The 23,299-nt window shown below is 39.8% G+C and overlaps 2 protein-coding genes across 2 annotated transcripts; both read right to left on the bottom strand.

Annotated features, from left to right (window-relative positions):
• Positions 1–20,187: 20,187 nt before the first annotated feature.
• Positions 20,188–20,694, bottom strand: LOC133799669 (uncharacterized mitochondrial protein AtMg01250-like). The gene has a single exon (XM_062237668.1). It carries the CDS (start codon positions 20,692–20,694, stop codon positions 20,188–20,190), a length of 507 nt encoding a protein of 168 aa, XP_062093652.1.
• Positions 20,695–21,140: 446 nt separating this feature from the next.
• LOC133799668 (uncharacterized) lies at positions 21,141–23,012 on the bottom strand. Its single transcript, XM_062237667.1, has 3 exons — positions 22,560–23,012; positions 21,591–22,463; positions 21,141–21,395 (listed from the first exon to the last, which is right to left on the bottom strand). Exons 1-3 carry the CDS (start codon positions 23,010–23,012, stop codon positions 21,141–21,143), a joined length of 1,581 nt encoding a protein of 526 aa, XP_062093651.1.
• Between the last annotated feature and the right edge of the window lie 287 nt (positions 23,013–23,299).

The following is a 23,299-nucleotide window of genomic DNA, read 5'->3' as shown; positions in this document are numbered from 1 at the left end:
GAATTTAAATCAGATTCCTAAATTAACATAAACACAAAGGTATAGAAACTTACGAATACACAACATATTAATTGAATCCTTCCTTTGAGTTCCCTAACCTTTTGTCCTTGTAGAATGTTAGGTATTTCTAGGAATTCAAACCGCTTGAACAAGAACCATAGTCTTCCAAACCTCTTTAATTTAGATCTAAGAAAGGGTGGGTCAAGTCTCAACACATGAGAATACATAAATACAAAGAAAGAGCGAAAGAGAGGAGTAACCTAGTGAGAGTATTTTGACAGAGTTTTCTTACCTGAATAACTCTTAGAGAAAAACTCCCCTTTAAGTTATATTTATAGGCAAATTCTAGGGCAACAAAAATAAGGTAGTTAGAATTTTTGATTTAATTGTTCAATTAAATAAATAAGTGTATTGTTGTACCCCAAAAATACGACTTGAATTACTCAGCATGGGATACAATAGGCAAACAAGTGTATGAAGAAAGCGTACATATAAAGCATCTTGCTAACTCTGGAGTGAGCAGCTTGAGTCAACTGCATAGCTTATGAAAACCAGATAGTCTCCAGATCACTTCTTGCGCCAACAACCCAACTTGAGATATGAATTGCCTAGATCGCCTTCAAGAAACTCTGAGCATGACCCGCTTCAGTTCAGATTAATCCTATGACATCCAGCTCGAAGGAAGTGATCACCTCGCGGAAGCCTAGTCATGACGCACAGCGAAGGATACCAAAAGACTCAGAGATTATTTATACGCCTCATAAAGGCCATATTTTATTATGCATTTATTACCCGATATAAAAAATATAAATTTAATAGGCAATCATATATTTATGTAAATAGGAAGTCACCCAAATTTGTAAGTTACCATATTAATGTAAAATTACCCAAAAATGTCCATGAGAATCTCCTATAAATACAAAGGGGATGGACAGAAAAAGGGATCGACTTTCTGTATGCAAAAGCTCTGCTGAAATTGTCATAAACAATTACCTCTAGAGTCCTAAACAGATCAATAAGAGTGACTCATGGACTAGGTGGATTTTAACCACTGAACCACATAAAATCGTATGAGTATTTTGCATTCTTGTTGTTTGCTACTTCTTCTACATTCGGTTTACAAATAGCCTAACCTCTCTATTGTCAGAATCTAAATCCCCTATTGCTGAGAAACTGCATCAACAAATTGGCACTTTCATTGAGAGAATATTCGGCTTAATTTCCCATGCAAGTTTCACCCAATAAACACTATGGTGGTCACCCTCTTTATGCGCGACAACGAAACAGAGAAACGTAATGATTAGGAGGGTCACCATGCGGCCATCCCCGCTGGAAAAGGAACATCCATAGAACGTTGTCTTGGAAAATAGCATGTGGACCAAGGCGATACTGGGAGCATGGCCTCATGCCCACCAAATCCCCATCCTGAGTACCTGAAAACCATCGAGACGAAAAACGCTTAGTTAAGGAACCATTTTGCCAAGGCCAACAAGCAGATTGAGGATATTTTTGCTCGAATACCCCCTCCAACAGCCGATGCTAATGCTAGAAGGAAACAAAGTGGGGCCTATAGTTCCCACACAAATAATCAAATTAATATTAGTTGCTCTGTTAGAATTGCAACTCCGAGTTCTGTACCTTCTGAACGGACTCTGCGAAATACTCAACATCCCAATCCCTAAAGGAGTCATCGACCTAATGTCAGCCGTTCTGTCCGAACGGAGACCCCGAGTTACATAACTTCTGAATGGATTCCACGAAATGCTCAACCTGCCAACCTTTGCAGGAATAATAATTTAACTCACACTCTCAGGAATCAGCTTGGCCTGACACGATGAGCTAAAACTGATTCGAGGAGAAGAGACATCCCAACAAATCCATCCACGCCTCAACCAGCAGCTCCGGCACAGAGAAGTGAATCTGCACTGCTCCCAACTTGGGAAATGGGAGTAGACCAAGGGCGAGCTAATCTAGTGTGTCCCCATGGAACCAGGATAACTTCACCATAAGGCATCATCCATCGCCGATTCGACATCCTACGCTAGCTCGCCCATAGAGGAATGCTTCAGCCCGAGGGGATAGCAGGAGAAATCCTCCCCCCTCAGAAGACGCTTATATCTCGCGATCTCACGCCAATAATCCATGTCCTTGATCCCAGCCACGAGTTGTAAGCTTCACGAATGGGAGCTATTGGTCAGAGAGCCAGCGCAGAGGCATGCACATGAGCGACCTAAGGAATCATTTATTGTATGAGACCATGGGAATGTCCTGCCTAACCGAGCTCAAGCTTGGAAGGATAATAACCCGTCTAGTGCGTACAACAGGGTGGGAGCTGATAACTAGCTCCCAAATAACCTAGACACCAAGGATCTAACCCTCGAGTGACTGGACTTAATGGAGGAGCAGATGAAAATACTTTTGTTTAGAAAAGACATTGATGACTATGATTCTGATGAGGAGATCGAGCCTTTCGCTCCCCATATTGCGACCGCTCCGTATCATGCTGGCTTCAGGGTGCCGAACATGCCCACATTTAATGGAACCACTGATTCGTCCAATCATATAAGGACCTTCAATACGCTGATGGTGGTCGACAACGTAAATGTTGACCTAAGGTATATTCTGTTCCCTGCAATGTTAACTGGACCAACCATAATGTGGTTCAATAAATATAAAAAAAATAATCACCTATTAGAAAAAACTATCTTCTGAGTTCAAAAGAAAATTTTGGGCTGCAAAAGAGACCCGAGTAGAGGCCGATTCATTGGCTAACATCAAGAAGCCGCTCGGTGAATCCTTGAAGGCATATCTAAATCGATTCACAAATACAGTAACCCGAGCTAGAGGCGCTGATGATAGCTCTAAGCTAATGGTTTGAGGATGGGAATTACCGCTAGAGGGAATTTGTGGAAAGAACTTCAGAGAAAAGGAATGAAGAGTGTCGATGAATTCTTGGCACGAGCTCAAGAATGGATAAATTTAGAAGAAGTAGAGTCTGCTGTCGCAGAAACTAGCCAAACCTTGGTTCAGCCCACTGGAGTTGTAATGGATGCTGCAGCTGTGGCTCAGTCTGGTACCCAGAATAACCAGTCAGGGGGCAATAAACAGAAAGGGAATGGTGAGGGCGATCCGAATGAGACCAAGAAAAATAAGCACGGGGATAAATATACCTCCATCTACACTGCTTATACTAATTTAATGGATACACGAGAACATATTGATTTAGCTAACTCTACTCGCCTTCCATGGAAGAAGCTGGAGCCCATGAAGCATTAAAGGGAGAAGAGAGACCCAAATAAATTATGCCGGTATCATAATGTCATTGGTCACAACCTTAACGATTGACGACAACTGAAAGAAGAGATCAAGAATCTCATATGGGCTAGACCGTTTGTACAATACGCTCGAAAAAAAGTATCTCCTAGTCAACCGACAAGGCAGAACCCACAGTCAGCTCAGGCAAGCCAGGACAACCCTCAACCAGCTCAAGGAAATTAGGTTATCCCTTCTCCTGTTGAAGCTGGGGAAATAACCACTATCATTGGAGGGCCCCATTATACAGGAACGAGCAGCGGAGCCTAGAAAAGGTATATCCAGGAGCTGAAGACAAATAATGGCATCAAATTTGTGCCGGATCAGAGATTATCAAAACAACAACGATTGGAGAAACAACCCATCGTTTTTACAGAAGAGGACACTATCCACGTCCAATTCCCGCATAATGACCCGCGGGTGATAACCATTCAACTTGCCAATAAAAGAGTATGAAGGATACTGATCGACAATGGGACCTCCATAAATGTGTTATTCATGTCCACCCTTGAAAATATGGAGCTATCTTTAGCAAATCTTAAAGCAAACTCAATGAACCTCTATGGATTTTTGGGAGAGAGCATGGAAGCCGTAGGAACAATCAAGCTCGTGTTAACATTGGGAAAGGATACACAATATGTCATCAAGATGCTCAATTTCCTAGTAATTCATTGTCTTGTCGCCTACAATCCAATTTTGGGGAGACCTGCATTGATGGCGTTTGAAGCTGTAGCTTCAGTTTGCAATCTGGCCATGAAATTTCCGTCGTCCTCAGGGATATACACTGTGAAGGGAGATCAGCTCCCTGCATGGGAATGATATAGCATTGCCATGAAGGGAGAATCAGACATGGTAATAATAGAGGAGAAAGAGGAACCTCACGAAGTCAAAAATGAGGTCACCTAACCTGAAGAAATCGATCTAAGATTAGGCGAAGTGAAATCTGCCCTCCATGCTTTAGAGGAGATAGAAAAAATTCTCCTCGACCTAGAAGTACCACCAAAAGTGGTAAGGGTTGGGAAAAATCTTGGATCCAAAAGAACGGAGTTGGTTGAGTTTTTGAAAAGAAATCTTGACGACTTTGCCTGGTCGCATGAGGACATGGTAGGAATCAGTCCGAGCATGATGATGCACACATTAAACCTTTACAAAAACATACCTGGGAAAGAGCAAAAACGTAGGCTGTTGGGAAAAGAGCGAGGAGAAGCTCTAGAGGGAGAGATAGCTAGGTTATTAAAGTGCAAATTCATCAGGGAGGCAAAATATCCCACCTAGATAGCGAACGCCATTTTGGTTTTGAAGCCCATTGGAAAGTGGAGAACCTACATCGATTTCTCCTAACTTAATAAAGCATGTCCCAAGGATTGTTTCCCACTGCCTAGAATTGATCAGCAAGTAGACGCAACGACTAGTCATGAGCTCATGTCCTACATGGACACATTTTTTGGATATAACCAGATCGCAATGAACCTTGCAGACCAAGAGAACACTAGCTTCATGACAGAGCATAACGTATATTATTACAAACTTATTCCATTCGGGGTAAAGAATGTTGGTGCAACTTAGCAAAGGTTGGTCAACAAGATGTTTGTTAACCAGATCAGAAGAAACATGGAGGTGTATGTTGATGATATTCTTGTCAATTTAAAGACTCCATATAACCATGTATCTGATCTGGAAGAATGTTTTGGCTTGCTGAAAAAATAAAGCAGGAAGCTGAACCCCCAGAAATGTACCTTTGGGGTGTAATCAAGGAAGTTCTTAGGCTTCATAGTCAATGCAAGGGAGATCGAGGGAAACCCAGAAAAGATCAGGTCGCTATTAGAAATTCCTTCACCAAGGTCGCGAAAAAATGTACAGAGCTTAAACGGAAAGGTTGATGCCTTGAATCGATTCATGTCAAAGTCCACAGACAAATGTCTTCCCTCCTATAACATACTTAGGTGAAATAAACAATTTGAATGGATAGAAGAATGTAAACAGGCATTTCAGGATTTGAAGACTCATCTAGCTGAGCCCCCTATGTTATCAAAACAACCTCCTAGGGAAGGTCTATACTTATACCTAGCTGTAACAGAAAATGCGGTCAGCGCTGTGTTAGTTGGAGATAAAAATCAAACACATAAATCGGTGTATTATGTGAGCAAGAGGCTTCTAGGAGAAGAATCCATATATCCTCTAATCAAAAAACACAAGTTCTGTTTGATCTTGGCTTCGAGAAAACTCAAGCCATATTTCCAGTCCTACACCATACACATCTAAACTGATAAACCTTTAAGGCATGTCTTACAAAAGCCCGAGACATTGAGACGTCTGTTAAAGTGGGCCATCGAAATTAACTAGTTCGATATACTATACAGAGCACGAACATCAATCAAAGACCAAGCGCTCACTGACTTCGTGGCTGAATGTACGGGATTCCAAGATGAACCAATGAGAGAATCTGTACAAGGATTGTAGAAACTCTTCGTTCACGTATCGTCAAACAAGAACGGGTCTAGAGTTGGAATAATTGTAATTTTTCTGAAGGACAACACTTCCATACAACTCTCAGATTTTGTTTTGACGCATCAAACAACAAAGTGGAGTACGAGGCATTATTGGCTGGAGTTCGGATAGCAAAGGAGCTGAAAGCAAGAGGAATTCAATGCTTTAGTGATTCTCAGCTCGTGGTTAATCAAGTATTAGGGGAGTACCAAGCTCGAGGAATCAAAATGGCAGCTTATCTAGCTAATGTTAAAGGTGAGCTATGTGAATTCAAGTTCTATTTCGACGAGCAGGATCCCCACAAATAGAACTCTAATGTTGATGCTCTAGCTTGACTCACCACCACCAAGGAAGTGGACACATTAAATGTGGTCCCCGTAGAATTCTTGGAACAACCAAGTAGCAAGAAGTAGTCAGTCGAAGTCAGAGAAATTTGCACATAACTGACCTAGATGACCCCTATCGTTGAGTATCTCACGACCGGTAAACTATAAAAAGATCGAAAGAATGCTAGAAAATTATTGTATCCTGGCCCGTGGTATGTTATGGTTGAAGGAATTATCTCCAGGCGATGCCATTCATTGCTCCTCCTGCGTTGTGTATTGCCCGAGGAAGCATAAACCATTATTCGAGAAGTACATGAAGAGTTTTGTGGAGACCATGCTGGGGTAAAACCTTGGCTCTGACGGTATTAAGGCAAGGCTACTTCTTGCCTACACTCATGAAGTACTCGACCTTGTATGTCCTTAAGTGTGATAAGTTCTAGTTTTTGCCACTATTGCTCGAGCATCACCCATGGAGCTGAATATGATTTCACCGCCTTGGCCATTTGCTCTATGCAGGATCGACTGAAACAAATCATTGTCAATTAGAAAGGGGGGATTTTGTTATGTGGTTGTTGCCATCGACTACTTTACTATGTGGGTTGAGGCCGAGCCCCTGGCAACTATAACCTCGAAGAGAGTCTTAGATTTTGTCGTGAAGAACAACTTATGCCGTATTGGACTCCCATAGAAGATTGTGTCTGACAGCGACATATTCAAAACCTTATTCGAGAAATACGACATTATGAAGAGTTTCTCCTCAATAGCATACCCTCAAGATAATGAGTAGGTCGAGGAAGTAAATAAAACCATAAAGGTGAGCTTAAAGAAGCGACAAGAAGATGTTAAAAGCTATGGCCAGAATTTCTCCCACAAGTATTCTGGGCCTATAGGACATCACATCGCACATCTATTAGGCATACACCCTACTCTCTGTCCTTTGGAAGCGAGGCTATGCTCCCAGTGGAGGCTCTAGTTCATATAGGCAAAGAACCTACAGTCAGGATCTGAATCATGACCTACTTAATGCATCCCTGGATTTCATTGAAGAGTGCTGGGAGGAGTCTATATTACAACTCGCCCATTACCAGCAAAGGGTTACTCACTATTTTAACGCGAAAGTCAAAGGACGTAAACTCAAACTTGGTGATTTAGTGCTCTGAATGGTGTTTTTGGCAAACAAAGATCCTAAAAATGGAGTATTAGGACCGAACTGGGAAGGACCCTAGCAAATCGTGGAAATATTTTGTGAAAGAACCTTCAAACTAGCTCAGTTAAGTGGAGAGTTGGTCCCACGGACCTAGAATGCTCTACATCTCAAAAAAACTATCAGTAATAGAATGACTTTGTTAGAGTTTAATGTTTTTAGTATTTTTCCATGTAAGGCTTATTTATCAAATCGTTCTATTTTAATAACACAATATTGCTACGTAATTTATGGAATCAATATGTTAATCTTATGCTTGTGATGTATCATGAGCTCATTTTGTAAAAGAGACCTAGAATATTCATAAATTCGGATTGCTTGGGGGGCAGATAACCCTCGAAGAGTCTGTGAAGTACTCAACAAATTTAGATAAATTTGTGCAGCATAGAATTTCGAAAATTGATTATTCCATGACTTTTTAAAGCTCGATTTTTTTAAAGAAATTCGAAATACGAACTATGTTAAGAAAATTAAAAAAAAACAAAACCTAGAAATCAACTAGGAAATCCGGGATATAACCATGTCTGAGGCCTGATTCCTAACAGGTGTAACGCTATCAAGCAAACAAACCCTGAATATAACAAGTTCTAAGGCCTGATTCCTAACAGGTGTAACAATATTAGGCGAGCAAACCTGTGGATATAACCATGTCATCGACTAGAATTAACTAGTCGAGCCATCAGGCATTTATCTCGATCTAAAGTTAACCCCTATGACTATGCAACTGTACAAGGAGTTTAAAAAAAAAAGTTCATAAACATGGCAAGATAATAGGTTAAGGGGAACAAAAAATAGATCATAAAATTAATAAACATGTACTAACGCAAGTATATGAATAAATTGAGGAAAAATAACCTCGAACTAAGCTCGAAGATGATTGACTCAAATTTTGAAAGATTAATTACAAAGGGTTCAAAGAACCCGAAATGAAACATAAAAATAAAAAGGATGAGGATGCCTTAGAAATCACTAAGCTCCGAAAACTTGCCCATGTGATGTCACCTCATCATTGCCTCTTTCACCAGCTGCAGAAGCCTCCACGATCTCGGAGGGCTCTTGTTATAATCGGTTATGGAACATGACGAGGTATCGCCCACAATTTCTGCGTCCAGAAATGAGAAGTCTCCTTCCTGGTTGTACATCCAACACTGATATAGCATTTCCTCCACGGAGCTCGTTGCCTAAGCAACCTCCTGCAGGGCCTTCTCAGCAGCTTGTTTAGATTCATGTTGAGGTCGTCGATCTCGTCTTGAAGCTTGTCTCGACATTGGCTTTCCTAGATGACCTGTCCCTTGGCGATTCGCTCGTTATCCTGAGATGCCCCCCGAATGACCTGACCTCACCTTTTTGAGCTCGGATTCGGGTGATGTCGCACATTTGGACTAAACAAGACTACAAAAGAAAAATATATAGTAGGGTTAGCTCGCAAAAAGGAGAAAAAAAAAGATGTAAAGAGGAAAAGGGATAACTTACAGTCAAATTTATTCCCAAGGTGGCTGACTCTAGGACATTCTCTTGGGAATTCTCTTCTATGGCCCTCAGGTCCTTGATGTTCACCTGATTGGCATAACCCAGCACGTGATTTTTCATCTCGTGGAAGGAACCACAAAGTGCCTCCAGGATCCTTCTGACCTCAAGCGGCATGACTGAGATTTGCACAGATGGGGCCTTGCCTTGTATAACTCGAGGAATTAGAGCTGGTTCATGAGGAAGAGGCATGGGAGCTTCGTAAATTGTAATTGTCATTACTTGAGCTGGCGGCTGCTTTGTCTGTTGCTGCTTTGGGAGGACTTGGTACCTTTATCGTTTCCAGGGGAGCTAGTGGCAGCTCCGGCTCCGAAGGAAATTTTCTTTGATTTTCATTGCCTCTTGACGATGGGTCCAGCTCTAGCCCCAGTAGGCTTGAAGGCACTCGTCAAGTCCTTGTGTTTCGTCTTCAAAATGGCGAGTAGAAGAGTCAAACCTAAGAAATGATTAGTCAAGATAACACAAAGTAGAAAACAATAGAGCGAGAACCTTACCCTCCGAACTAGATGAGGAAACTACTATGATTGGTTCTATATTATGAATCAGACTGTGTAAATCATCTAACTCTTGGATTATCGGAGGAGGGGGAGACTCTTGTATTATTACATTATGAGATCTATGGGATTCAGGCTCCTTGTCTAGACTAGACTCAAGCTCGGCTTGCCTAATACCCGAGGTTGAAAAATCATGACAAAAGGTTTGTACTGTACTCCTAAAAAACGTGGACCTAAAGTGCAAGGTATTATCTATCACTATAGTACATTTGGGGTAGCCATGATTGTGGCGTACGACCAATTGGACAACATACTGAATAAGGGTCACATTCATGTCCAGATCAACTAGATGTCGTCTCACGAGCTGCCTCAGATTGAATCGGATTAGCCTAAAACTAGCAACAACTTGGCTTATTTTTCTATATGGATTACCTTTGCTGGAGGTACTGGCTTCTGCCCCAGATTCAGCACGGCCTTGACCAAAATCTTGATTATCTTCAGAAGCTCTTCTTTTACGCACCAACTATTCGACCTCCTCTTCTTCATCAACCTCCTTAGTGACTGGAAGGAGCTCCTGGGAGGAGGGAGCTTAGGGAGGGGGCCTCGAGCTCTGATGGCCAGCACCCGGTCCTCGCAGATCAGATTGCAGACCACCATGGTGACATCATTCACCACCATCCAGAACTCTTTCACCTTGGCAAGTGCACATGCTAGAGTCTCAAATTGACCTCCAAGGGTTTCCGACTGCTTTGTTCTCTTATATATAGTAGCACAAAGTAACAACTCGATAAGAATAAGTTTTAACTTGCTTAAGAAATAATTCAACAAAAAATTCAAGAAGTTGAGAAAATTACAAGGACAGTTGAAGTATCGATGAGTGCAGTTCTTGAACCCATTCGATATAAAGAATTGGTCCTTGTAGTCATTCGGATGGCTAGGGAGGTCGATGATGGAGATTGCGTTGGGAAATTTGGTGAGGTAGTAGAAGCCATCACCTCGACCCTTTGACTCTGGATTGGCCTTGAGATAGAAGAAATACATAATATAAGTAAGGGTGGGGACCTCCATCTCATGCTTATAAATACTTCAACCCCGCTAGTAGTCATAAAAATTTGGAGGGAGCTGGAACGATCCCAGTTCAACATAGTTTAAAAATTCTACAATGTACTGGTCTAGGGGAAGGAAGGCACATGCCTTCTAGTTCATCATTCCAAGCCCCAAAGTCGTCTTAGTGCGGGGTGCAGCTCCGCTCTTCGTCCAATGGAGGGCGGACGACCAGTATTTTATAACTCGTCTAGATCCCATAAGTCAACAAGATTTTGTTCACCTTGCCCTGAGTCATTATTCGTGACTTGATGTGCTCGGCCTCGAAGAAGGCATTGGGGGCAACCACGACCTCCCTATCCACCACTGAGAAAAAGTGGGGAATGGGGGTTTCAGAGGCAACCTGCTTATCTTTATTTTTGTTTTGAGAGAAAGAGCTCGCCACTGATTTCTTCTGCTGGTTGGCCATAATTTAGTTTGCCGAGCGACAAAGCGGCCTGTTATAGGTGACCTAAGATATAACCTCATTGCGATAATAAAAGTGAGGGAATCCTAGAGTTTTTTGATTCAGTATACTCGACCTAAGATACATACAAGTTAAATTCTCACCTAACATTAATATGTAAGTTCACGCACAATCAGAAATCACGTTCCATAACCTCGGGAAACCCTAATACTTCGAGATTCGCATTTCAGACTCAGTACCTCTTTTGAAAGAAATCTAATGCAAAACCACTCAAGATACCATGACCCTGAAGGTACCTAAAACTGAACCTAAAAGAACTCTCAAATCTTCAAAATTCCATATTCAAACATTCTTCTTTCAAACCCAGAAAACCTAGAAACTAACTCATTTTTTGGTGCATTATTCCTAGTTTTTTTATAAGCTATCAATTTTGCTCACATATAAATCCTAAACTAAACTCATACCAAACCGAAACATGTAAAAAAAATTACTGGAAAATAAGAAAATGAAATTAAAACCAATTATAGAAATACTTACATTTTGGATTCTTGGTCGACGAAGTGAGAAATGTAAGGGAAGAACATGAAACGCTATAAGAATTCGAGGTGAGAGTCTTAAAGTTCTTGGGAAATAAGGGAATGCAAAGTGCTTTGAGTGTTTTGAAAAGAAAAGAGGAAAATATCAAATGCAAAGATGGTAATGCTCAGGCATGGCTCTCTTATTTATATGTAAACTTAGGGAACTGATCTAGGTCACAAAATTAGATCAGTTCGAGATCCAAGGTCCAGAATTAAATAAACAAAGCAGCGAAAAAAAGTTAGCAAGACAATTGTCACAGTACTCGAAACCCAAATAGGTGCCTATTATAGATCGACATGTGTCCTATATTTGAGTGAGTGTTTGGGCACATTTTCTCATAACAGAAGCTGAAAAGCCCATATTGCGCGTGTTAGAAGTGATGTCATGCACGAGTAAAAGCTTGGGGAGAAAATGTTGTACCCCAACAATATTAGTTGAATTACTCAGCACGGGGTACATCGGGGAGACAATCGTATGAAGAAAGCGTACATATAGAGCATCTCACTAACTCTGGAGTGAGTAGCACATGACAACTTACAACTAGCAAATAGTCTCCAGATCGCTTCTTGCACCAACATCTCAGCTTGAGATATGCACTGCTCAGATGGCCCTCGTGAAACTCTGTACATGACCTGTGTAAGTTCAGATTAGTCCTTCGATACCTAGCTCGAAGGAAGTATTCAACTCATGGAAGCCTATTCATGACTCATAGTAAGGGATCCCAAAAGACTTAGAGACTCTTTCTACGCCTTATAAAGGCCCAGATTTTATTATGCATTTATTACTCGATATAACATATATAAATTTAATAAGCAATTATATATTTATGTAAATGGGAAGTTACCATATTAATGTATGGTTACCCAAAACTATCCATGAGAATCTTTTATAAATACAAGGAGGATGGATATAAAAAGGGATCAAGTTTCTGTTTGCAAAAACTGTGCTGAAATTGTCATAAACAATTTCCTCTAGAGCCTTGAACAGATCAATAAGAGTGACTCATGGACTACATGGATTTTAACCACTGAACCACGTAAAATTGTGTGAGCATTTTGCATTCTTGTTTTTTTTTTTTGCTAATTCATATACATCCTGTTTACGAAAAATCGCGATCTCTCTATTGTCAGATTTCTAAATCCCCTCTTTTTGAAAAACCACGTCAACATGTATCATTGGAGCAATTACCTACTCACCAAGTCTACTATATGGTCGACCACTTAAGGGTATATTTTCCATTTGATTTTTCAATTTGGTTTTCATAATTACCCAAAATCAAATCCTTATTTATTTATTTTAAATAATAATTAATTAAATACTTGCTCAAAATAACTATTTATATTTTGAACCTTAATTTCATTTATTTTACTAATATTAATACTCACTTATTAATTGTAGCGCACCAATTTTTTTTTATTATTTTATTTATTTTGATCTTTGTTTATTTATAAATTGTTAAGTGTTAGAACTTATTTTAATTGTTTGAAGTTTTTGGTAGGAATTATGTGAATTTAATTGTTAGTTGTTTTATATATTTATTAATTAAATTAGTAAGAAAATGAGTTTTGGTTGAATGCACCAAAGTGCATGGTAGGTAGTGATGCACCTTAGCACTTAGGTGTGTGCATGTGCATGGTTGCATGGTGAGCATGCAATAGATTTTTCTACACATTATTTCCTTTCAATTGATTTATTTATTTAATTAAAAGAATTAAAAAGAAAATAAAAGAAGAGGAAAGAGGAGATAGGCGTGTGAATGGTAAAGAAAGAAGAGAAATTACCTTTCTAATCTTAGATTAGTTTCTTTTATTTTTAAAAGTTAAGAAAATTAGATAATAGTAGGTGATTAAGGTAATTGATTTGCTATGAGTTGTTTATGTTATTTTGGGAAAGAAAATATAGGATAATATTAGTGTGGAAAGACCACTCTTAGCCTTGTGTGTGTAGAGAGAGAGAGAGAGAGAGAGAGAGAGAGAGGAGGAGGTGGGCGGCTAGGAGTGAGAGGGGATCAAGGGATTTATTCCTAATTATGTTTTCAATCCTATCCTTTTTCTATCATGGCAAATATTAGGTAATCAATCATGGGACTTACCTTTTCTTTACCCACTTGCTTGTTATAGGTTCTAGGTTTTTATAACGAATAGAGTGGAATAGAGAGCCACTTTATGCTCTTGGGACTGACGACTAGAGAGAGAGAGAGAGAGAGAGAAAGGCTGCGTGAAAGAGAGGACAAGAAGGAGAAGAGAAAGAAGAGAAAGAAGAGAAGAAAAGAAGAAAGAAGGAGAAAGGAGGAAGGGTTTCGAATCCCCTAAGGTTTGATCTCACAAGAGCATAGGGAGTGTGGTCTAGGGTTTCAACCTACAAGGGTTACTGTGTTTTGGTTCCTTATGTTGATCTATATGGGATTTTGGCTTGTGTTTGTCTAATGATTTGGTGATGATGATAACGTGTAGGAGGCTAGCAATCAAGAGGGTGAGCATAGTTATTTTGAGTTCTTTGATTCCTATCAAAGGAGGTAATGGAATCTCTATCCTTGAAATGGTTCTTATTGTTGTTGTGATCTTTTTGGTGTATATACTCATGGTTTGAGTTTTGTTGATTGATTGTTGATGTTATTATATGTTGAGAAAAAAATTGTTTTCTATCTTGTAATCCACAAGAGCATGAAAAGGAATATGCATATGGATTAGGTATAAGTGGTTCTTTAAGAGTTTTTCTATGAAGTTTATATGGCCTAGGCGTGTGGGCTCTATGCTTTTATGTGCTTGTGTATGCTTGGGCGTGTGGTGTATATAGGCAAGCATGAATATAAATTTTTGGTTATACATGAAGTATGAAATCTTATTGTTATGTTTTCATGGTTATTTTAAATCAAATAGTTTATGTAACAAGAATGCAAGAATGCTAATAGACACTTGCTAGGGCATAAGTTTGGTTTGGCCTATGTTATGATAATGTTGTCTTTTTAATATTCTTGTAAAAATGCAAAAGAAACATGAGATGTTGATCATGAGGGTTTCAGCATAAGGTGTTATTTGGTGTTTGATTTTATGTTGAATAAACTTCATGCTAAATGTAATAGTGTGGTGTTCGAGTATAGGTAGTTGTTAGGGTAAATTTTTAAATGGATAAAAGCATTTTATGAGCATTTTTAAGCATGATTTGGTGAAACTATGCTTGTTGTTTTTCTTTTATCTAATTTGTGAGTATAATGGTGAAACAATGTTTTGAAATGCATATGTGATGCCTAAAGTGATATATGAATTTTAAGTAAATAAAAAGGCAGTTTATTTCACATATAAATGTTGTTTTTATTAAATTAATACATGCAGATTTTTATGTATATTTTATGAAGAAAATATAACTTTTAATCAAAGTTTGTGATTTTGAATGAATTAATAGTTGTTGGAATTTTTTATTAAAAATAAGAAAGATCTTTTAACTGAGATAAATAATGTTAGTGCATCAAATAAATTATATCCTAAGCTATGTATATATGAATGTGATATTTTATAAATGTAAATATGACTTTTTCACATTATTATTTAGGTGAAGGTTTTTTTATTTATATGAGAAAAGATTTTGGTTTAAATTCACTTATGATTTTTAAACAAAATAAATAGTTTCTGAAACTTTGAGTTATTAAGCTAAAATATTTATTTTGTTTGAAATTAATGAGTTTTACACATAAATAATATAAGTGAACATACATTTTTCCCACACATTAAATTATAAATTTTCACATTAAACATGTAATTTTTTATTAATTCAGAAAATTTATTTTCTAAAGGAAAAAATAAATTTATAAAGTATTTATGAATGGCTACAAAGTTTGTCATTTTCTATGATATTTAAAATAATAAATAGAATTATTATTTTATGAGAAATTAGAAAATGCTAAATGAATAATGTTTTTAAAGTAAATATAACGTATTAAATTGTTATGTTGCTGAATTTTGTTTAAACACTACAAGAAAAACGATCTTTAGTGGCGACTTTATTAGCGGCGACCAGAAGTCACCGCTAATAATAAAAATATTAGCGACGACAAAGCCTGATGTCCGCTAATATCAGACCGATTAAATTTTTTTATTAAAAATATTATTAGCGGTGACTTTTTCATTATTAGCGCGCGACACGTGTCACCGCTAATAAATTCAAAAATACCCAGAAAAAAAATGTGGGAGATTTTCCTCAAACGTTTATAGTTAAGACTACTAGCGGCGACACGTGTTGTCGCTAATAGTCTCCATGTAATTTAAAAAACTATTTGCTGCGACTATAGCGGGGACACGTGTCGTCGCTAATAGTCCACCAGATAACCTCGACTTCTCCTCCATTTTTCTGCTAATTCCTTCTCCCCTTCTACCTCTCCCATAGCCACTCCACCCCAACCCCAGCCCCCGCCCCTCTGCCCCACCCCTTGCCCTCGCCCTTCTACCCTCGAGCCCCTTCTGCCTCCACCCCTCTGCCCCGAGCCCCCTCTGCCTTTGCCTCCGCCCCCACCTTGCCCCTCTCCCCCAGCCCCTCCAAACCCACCCTGCACCCCAGCCCCTCCGAACCTGGCCTGCTCCCCCTTCTCCTCCAACCCTTCCGCCCCAACGAGAGCCCTCGCCCACATCTCGCACCCCCACCGCTCCCCCACCCTACGCCCCAATGATGCCTCTCCACCCCGACCCACGGCTAAGGTATTTATATATTATATCTGTAAATATATTTTTTTTATGTTTTATTATTATTTATTTGTTAATTTTTATTTGATTTTATAATTTGTATTTATTTAATTTTATATTTTTAATTATTTTAGTTTTGTATTTTATATGTATATATGTGTATAACTATATATACAAATTTGTATATTTGTATTTGGGTGTATTTATATATATATGTGTATAGACTATATATAAGTGACTGTGTGTGGATGTGTATGTGTGTGTTTATATATATATATGTAAATGTGTAGATATATATGTATGTAATTATATTGATATACATATGTGCGGGTGTGTGTGGTGTATATGTATATGTGTGTGAGGTGTATATATATATTTTTTTATATATTTAATTTATATGTGTTATACTTTTTTTTTTTGTTTTACTAACTTTATTTTCTATTTAGGAGAAAATAAATTCGTGTAATTTTTGGAACATTTTCTTTTGGAGCATTTTATTAATTGGTATGTGTCTCTTATTTCTTGCATTATTATTATTTAATATTGTTAGATGAGTTTGAGTATCCTAAATATTCATCCATAGTGAAGTAGGCTCGGAGAAACACATTGTGTGTTGTGGTGATAAGGGAGGTTATGAACTTGCATGTATTAGTGAAGTAGGTTCTGTGAAATTTTTGTGTGCTGTAGAGATATAAGGAAGAAAATTATAGTGTGTTGTTTGAATTGTTTTTTTAAATTGTTTAAAAATGGCTAGGTCTTTAGTATAGGGGAGCTGCTACCCAATTTTGTGTAGATTTATAGGGTCGTGGGTCGGGATAGGGTCTTTAAAGGGTTGGGGGTCAAGATAGTGGCTTTCTAGGGATGGGGGTCAGGACAGGTTCTATATTGGGCCGGGGGTTGGGATAATGTCTTTATAGGGCAAGGGGTCAGAATAGGGTATTTATAGGGTTGGGGATCGGGATAGTGTCCTTATAGGGTCGGGATAGGGATAGTGACTTTATAGGGTCAGGATAAGGTCATTATAGGGTCAGGATTGAGATAGTGTCTTTATGGGGTCGAGATAGGGATAGTGTCTTTATAGGGTCAGGATAAGCTCTTTATAGGGTCGGGAGTCTGGATAGTGTCTTTATAGGGTCGGGATAGGGATAATGTCTTTATAGGGTTGGTGGTAGGGATATGGTCTTTATAGGGTCGGGGGTTGGGATAGTGTCTTTATAGGGACGGGGTCGAGATAGGTTCTTTATAGGGTCAGGGGTCGAGATTGTGTCTTTATAGGGACGGGGTTGGGAAAGGTTCTTTATAGGGTCGGGGGTCGGGATTGTGTCTCTATAGGGTTGGGGATTGGAATAGGGCTGGGGGTCGGGATAGGGTCTTTATAGGGTCGGGATAGGGATATTGTATTTATAGGGCAGAGATAAGGTCTTTATAGGGTCGGGGGTCGAGATAGTGTCTTTATAGGGTCGGGATAGGGATAGTGTCTTTATAGGGTTGGGATAAGGTCTTTATAGGGTCGGGATTTGTTCTTTATATGGACGGGGGTCGGGATAATGTCTTTATAGGGCAAGGGGTCAGAATATGGTATTTATAGGGTTGGGGGTCGGGATAGTGTCTTTATAGGGTCGGGATAGGGATAGTGAATTTATAGGGTCAGGATAAGGTCATTATAGGGTCAGGGTCGAGATAGTGTCTTTATGGGGTCGAGATAGGGATAGTGTCTTTATAGGGTCAGGATAAGCTCTTTATAGGGTCGGGAGTCTGGATAGTGTCTTTATAGGTTCGGGATAAGGATAATGTCTTTATAGGGTACGTGGTTGGGATATGGTCGTTATAGGGTCGGGGGTCGGGATAGTGTCTTTATACGGACGGGGTCGAGATAGGTTCTTTATAGGGTCGGGGGTCGGGATTGTGTCTTTATAAGAAGGGGGTTGGGATAGGTTCTTTATAGGGTCGGGGGTCGGGATTGTGCCTTTATAGGGTTGGGGATCGGAATAGGGCCGGGGGTCGGGATAGGGTCATTATAGGGTCGGGATAGGGATATTGTATTTATAGGGTAGAGATAAGGTCTTTATAGGGTCGGGGGTCGAGATAGTGTCTTTATAGGGTCGGGATAGGGATAGCGTCTTTATAGGGTTGGGATAAGGTCTTTATAGGGTCGGGATATGTTCTTTATAAGGTCGGGGGTCGAGATAATGTCTTTATAGGGCAAGGGGTCAGAATAGGGTATTTATAGGGTTGAGGGTTGGGAAAGTGTCTTTGTAGGGTCGGGATAGGGATATTGACTTTATAGGGCCAGGATAAGGTCATTATAGGGTTGGGGTCGAGATAGTGTGTTTATGGGGTCGAGGTAGGGATAGTGTCTTTATAGGGTCGGGAGTCGGGATAGTGTCTTTATAGGGTCGGGATAGGGATAATGTCTTTTTAGGGTCGGTGGTTGGGATATGGTCTTTATAGGGTCGGGGGTCGGGATAGTGTGTTTATAGGGACGGGGTTGAGATAAGTTCTTTATAGGGTCGGGGGTCGGGATTGTGTCTTTATAGGGACGGGGTTGGGATAGGTTCTTTATAGGGTCGGGGGTCGGGATTGTGTCTTTATAGGGTTGGGGGTCGGAATAGGGCCGGGGGTCGGGATAGGGTCTTTATAGGGTTGGGATAGGGATATTGTATTTATAGGGTAGAGATAAGGACTTTATAGGGTCGGGGGTCGGAATAGTGTCTTTATAGGGTCAGGATAGGGATAGTGTCTTTATAGGGTCGAGAAAAGATCTTTATAGGGTCGGGATATGTTTTTTATAGGGCCGGGGGTCGGGATAGTGTCTTTATAGGATCGGGAAAAGGATAGGATCTTTATTATTATTATTATTATTAATTTTTTGATGAAAAGAATGATTATATTGAAAAACAAACAAAACAAATATAGCCCAAGCTCCTCCGAGCCAATTAAACAGTCTTACAACTGAACAACAGTCTCATAAAATGCTAAGTCACTTATCCTAATTTTCAACTTAGGAAGTCTGGCTAGTCTATTTCTCAAATAGAACTTGATCAATTGAATAACACTGCCAACAGACATAGAACTAAACTAAAAAAACACAGTGGTTTCTATTCCTCCAAACCATATACACGGATGCTGCCAAAGCTGCAGCAGATACCTGATGCTTCAGACCCTTCGGATTACCAACCATCCAAGAGCACCAATTCTCACACATGCTCGGCCATATATCCCTACCCAGCCAGACCTCCATTTGAGCTCTAACTTGCTGAGAGAAAGGACAAGCAAAAAAGAGATGAGCATGGGATTCCTGCTCCTCTTCACAAACCGGACAAAGCAAAGAAGGCAATTCCAGATGACAGTAGTGCAGCTTGACTCGAGTGAGTAGATGACCAAGTGTAGCTTTCCATAAGATGAACCTATGTTTAGGCACAGCCAAGGAGCACCAGACCACGTTAGCAAAGGCTACTCTTTCCTTGTTAAGTAACCGGTGATACAAATCTTTCAAGCAGAGCTTATTTTTCTTGACTACCTCAGCTAGGCTTTTAGCAGGGAAAATAGATCTTAGCTTAACTAGTCTCCTCCAATACCAACTAACATCCTGGGGAACTGTATATGCCCAGAAATCCTGACCCTTCAGATAAATGGAGTCCACCCATTTCACCCAAAGAATATCTTGCTTAGATGAAACAGCCCAAACAAACTTAGCAAGGAGCACTTTGTTCCAAGTGCAACCCTCCTTAAAACCAAGACCACCCATGCATTTTGGTAGGCACACTTGATTCCAGGCAGTGAGATGCATTTTACTACGGTTATTATTGCTGTCTTTAACTCCCCAGAGGAAATTCCTACATAAACGATCTATTTCCTTGGTGACACTCATGGGGAGAATAAAAATGCTCATTCAAAATGATCTAATACTCAGCAGCACAGAATTAATCAATTGTGCCCTCCCAGCAAAAGAGGGATGATGACTAGCCCAAGTGTGTAGTTTCTGCTGAATCTTTTTGATGATGATAGCACCATCTCCAACCTTCCATTTCGTTGTTCGAAGCGGAACACCCAAATACTTAAGAGGAAAGCACCCTTATGAGAAACGGAGCCTATCTAGTAGTTGATGAGTCTCTCTTTCTGCCAAACCCCCAAAGTAGACCTGAGATTTCTCCATATTAGCAGACAAACCAGATGCCAAGCAGAATTCAGTGAAACCGTCCCCCATTAACTGAACTGAGCTTGAGACACCCTTGCAAAATATGAACAAATCATCGGCAAAACAAAGATTAACAATCTTTAGAGGTTTGCATTTAGGATGGAATCTGAAACCCTTTTCCATTGAGGCTTGACATAACAGCCAAGTACAATATTCCATAGCTAGTACAAATAACAATGGAGAGATTGGGTCCCCTTGCCTTAGACCTTTTTTACCTCTAAATTCCCCTTGAATCCTACCATTCATTAGGATCAAATAAGTGGGGTCCTTCAAACAAGCCATAATCCACTTGATGAACTTATTTGGAAAGCAAAACGCTGTGAGAATGTCCTCCAAAAAATTCCAATCCAGCATGTCATAGTCTTTGCTCAGGTCTATTTTCATCACACACCTAGGGGAAACATTTTTCCTTTATAACCTTTAATAATATCCCGAAGAATAAGAATATTGTGCGCCAACAGTCTGTTTTTAACAAACGCTCCTTGATTTTAATGGACTAAACTAGGGAGTACCGTCGCCAATCTACCACAGAGCATTTTAGAAATACACTTGTAAATAGAATTGCAGCAAGCTATGGGCCTATAATCTGCTGCCTTAGTGGGAGTCTCAATCTTAGGAATCATGTAAATGGTAGCCTTATTTACCTCTTCTGGCAGAACACCACGCTCAAAGAAATCAAAGATGGCCTCTGAAATTTCAGCTTCTATATCGCTCCACATGGCTTTGAAAAAGCCCGACCCTTACCCATCCGACCCCGGACTTTTAATTGAGCTAATGCTAAACAAGGCGTCTTTCACTTCCTTCTTGGTAAAAGGCCTCACTAAACTGATCTACTGGTCCAAAGTCAGTCTGTGACCAAGACTGAAACAGGAATGCTGAATAGGAACCGAAGCACTACTTTTGCTTCCCATGATTTTCTGAAAATGAGTCACAAAGTGAGCCACAACATCATCAAACTTCTCAATTAGCTGACCTGATTCAGTAACAACTGAGGTGATACAATTATAAGCTCTTCTTTGTTTTAAACAAGCATGAAAATACACCGTGTCATCATCCCCATAACGAAACCAGTCAACTTTGCTTTTCTATCTCAGGAAACTATCATATGTTCTAGCATGATAAGCAAATCTTTCACCAGCCAAAAATTCCTCTCTTTGCAACTCTGTCGAGTGAGGGTTACTTTGAAGAGACACTTGGGCATCTTGATAGTTATCCTTAGCCAATCTATAATTCTAAGCAACATCCCCCACACTATGCTTGTTGAACTTGCGCAAAACTACCTTAAGTGTACTCAATTTTCTAACAATTCGATCTAGCCCAACTCCTTTACTAGGCTTGCTCCAGCTCTGCATGACAGTGTCTTTAAAGCTACCGTGATCAGTCCACATATTAAAGAATCTAAACGGCTTAATGCCACAGTTTACAGTAGCTCCCGGTTTGATAATGCAATAACAGTGATCAGAGAGCATTTCCCAGTTGAAAACAGCTTCAGCTTGAGGGAACAAATCCAACCACTCTTCATTTTTAAATATTCTGTCCAGTTTAGTGTAAATTATATCCTCATTCGCTTGCTTGTTTGTCCAAGTGTAATGAGACCCTTTAGAGCGCAACTCATCAACTAAACCCAAGGCCCTCCACTTTTGAGCGTCCTCCATTTCAAGGGCAGTAATGGTGCGGCCACCAACTCTATCAGTACCCTCAAAAACAACATTAAAGTCCCCAGCCACAAGCCATGGAATGGCTGGGAAACTCAACTCAGCAAGATCAACCCAAAGAGGTAATCTTCCCTCAATTGAATTTCTACCATACACAAAAGTAACACAAAACAGCTTATTAGACTTCACCTCTTTAACACAGACATGAACATACTGGTCACTCTCCTTCAAAACGTCAACAGAAACCACATGATGCTGCCAAATAAGAAGAATACGACCTTCTGAAGCTGAACCTGAGTAATAGTTCCAACCAATGAAAAATGAGCTCATCATTTTCCCAACTTTATCACCACGAAGTTTAGTCTCCAACAGGGCTCCAAGACCAATTTTATTCACAAAACAAAATGTACTCAGAGAAATCTGTTTCTCCCTTTTATTAATACCTCTAACATTCCAGCTAAGAATGTTGTGACTCTCCGTGAAATAAACTTGTTGTTGCTAGTCCCAAGTTTGTAACCTCCAATACCTTATCTTGCAAAGCACTATAGGAATTCTTCAATTTATTCTATGCCTTTAGAGTTGCCTTCTTATTACCCCTACCCGTTTTGGGGTAGTCCATTCTGAAGTAGATCTGTCTTTGGAGTTCCTAGCTAGTTCATCTACTTGTTTCGATGCATTTGTTAACTGACCCTGATGCTGTGATATCTCCTGGGATTCAGACAAATCCATAGCAGCTGTACTTTGTGTATTAGCATCAATTGCCCCACTAGTAACACCCTTATCCTCTAAAAATGGCACATGTTCCATAGTACTTTGCTTAGCCTCAACTTCTCCATTTCGGCCTCTCTGCCTCCAAGTCTCAGTTTGCTTCCTATTACACATTCTTTCAGTATGACCATACACTTTGCAACCTCTACATTGTGTTGGAAGCCACTCAAACTCCAAAAGTTGTTCCATTAGTTTCCCTTTCTCATTGAGAAACTGAACAGTTTTAGGGAGATCCTCAGAAATTTCTATCTCCACTAACACTCTAGCAAATTGCATCATAGATCTATCCTTAGTAACTTTATATACTAGTAACGGGTTACCATTTGTACTCATAAGGGCACTTAGTACCCCAATATTGCAGCCCAAGTCCTGGCAATCTTATCCAAACGGGAACAGATTTCACTGCCTTAAGAGTGTCTAAATCAGCCGACCAAGGCTTCACTATCACTGGTTTTCTATCAAAGTGTAGAACCCCATCTTCCAAAACCAAGTCTCTAGTGGCTTCATCTCGAAATTTCACAAGTGTAAATCCAGTATTCAGCCGAGCAATTCTATCAATACCTAGC

Source organism: Humulus lupulus, chromosome 9, assembly GCF_963169125.1.
Source record: "Humulus lupulus chromosome 9, drHumLupu1.1, whole genome shotgun sequence".
NCBI lineage: Eukaryota > Viridiplantae > Streptophyta > Magnoliopsida > Rosales > Cannabaceae > Humulus > Humulus lupulus.
Note: the sequence above shows the minus strand (reverse complement) of the source record. Positions and strands in the feature narration are given on the sequence as shown.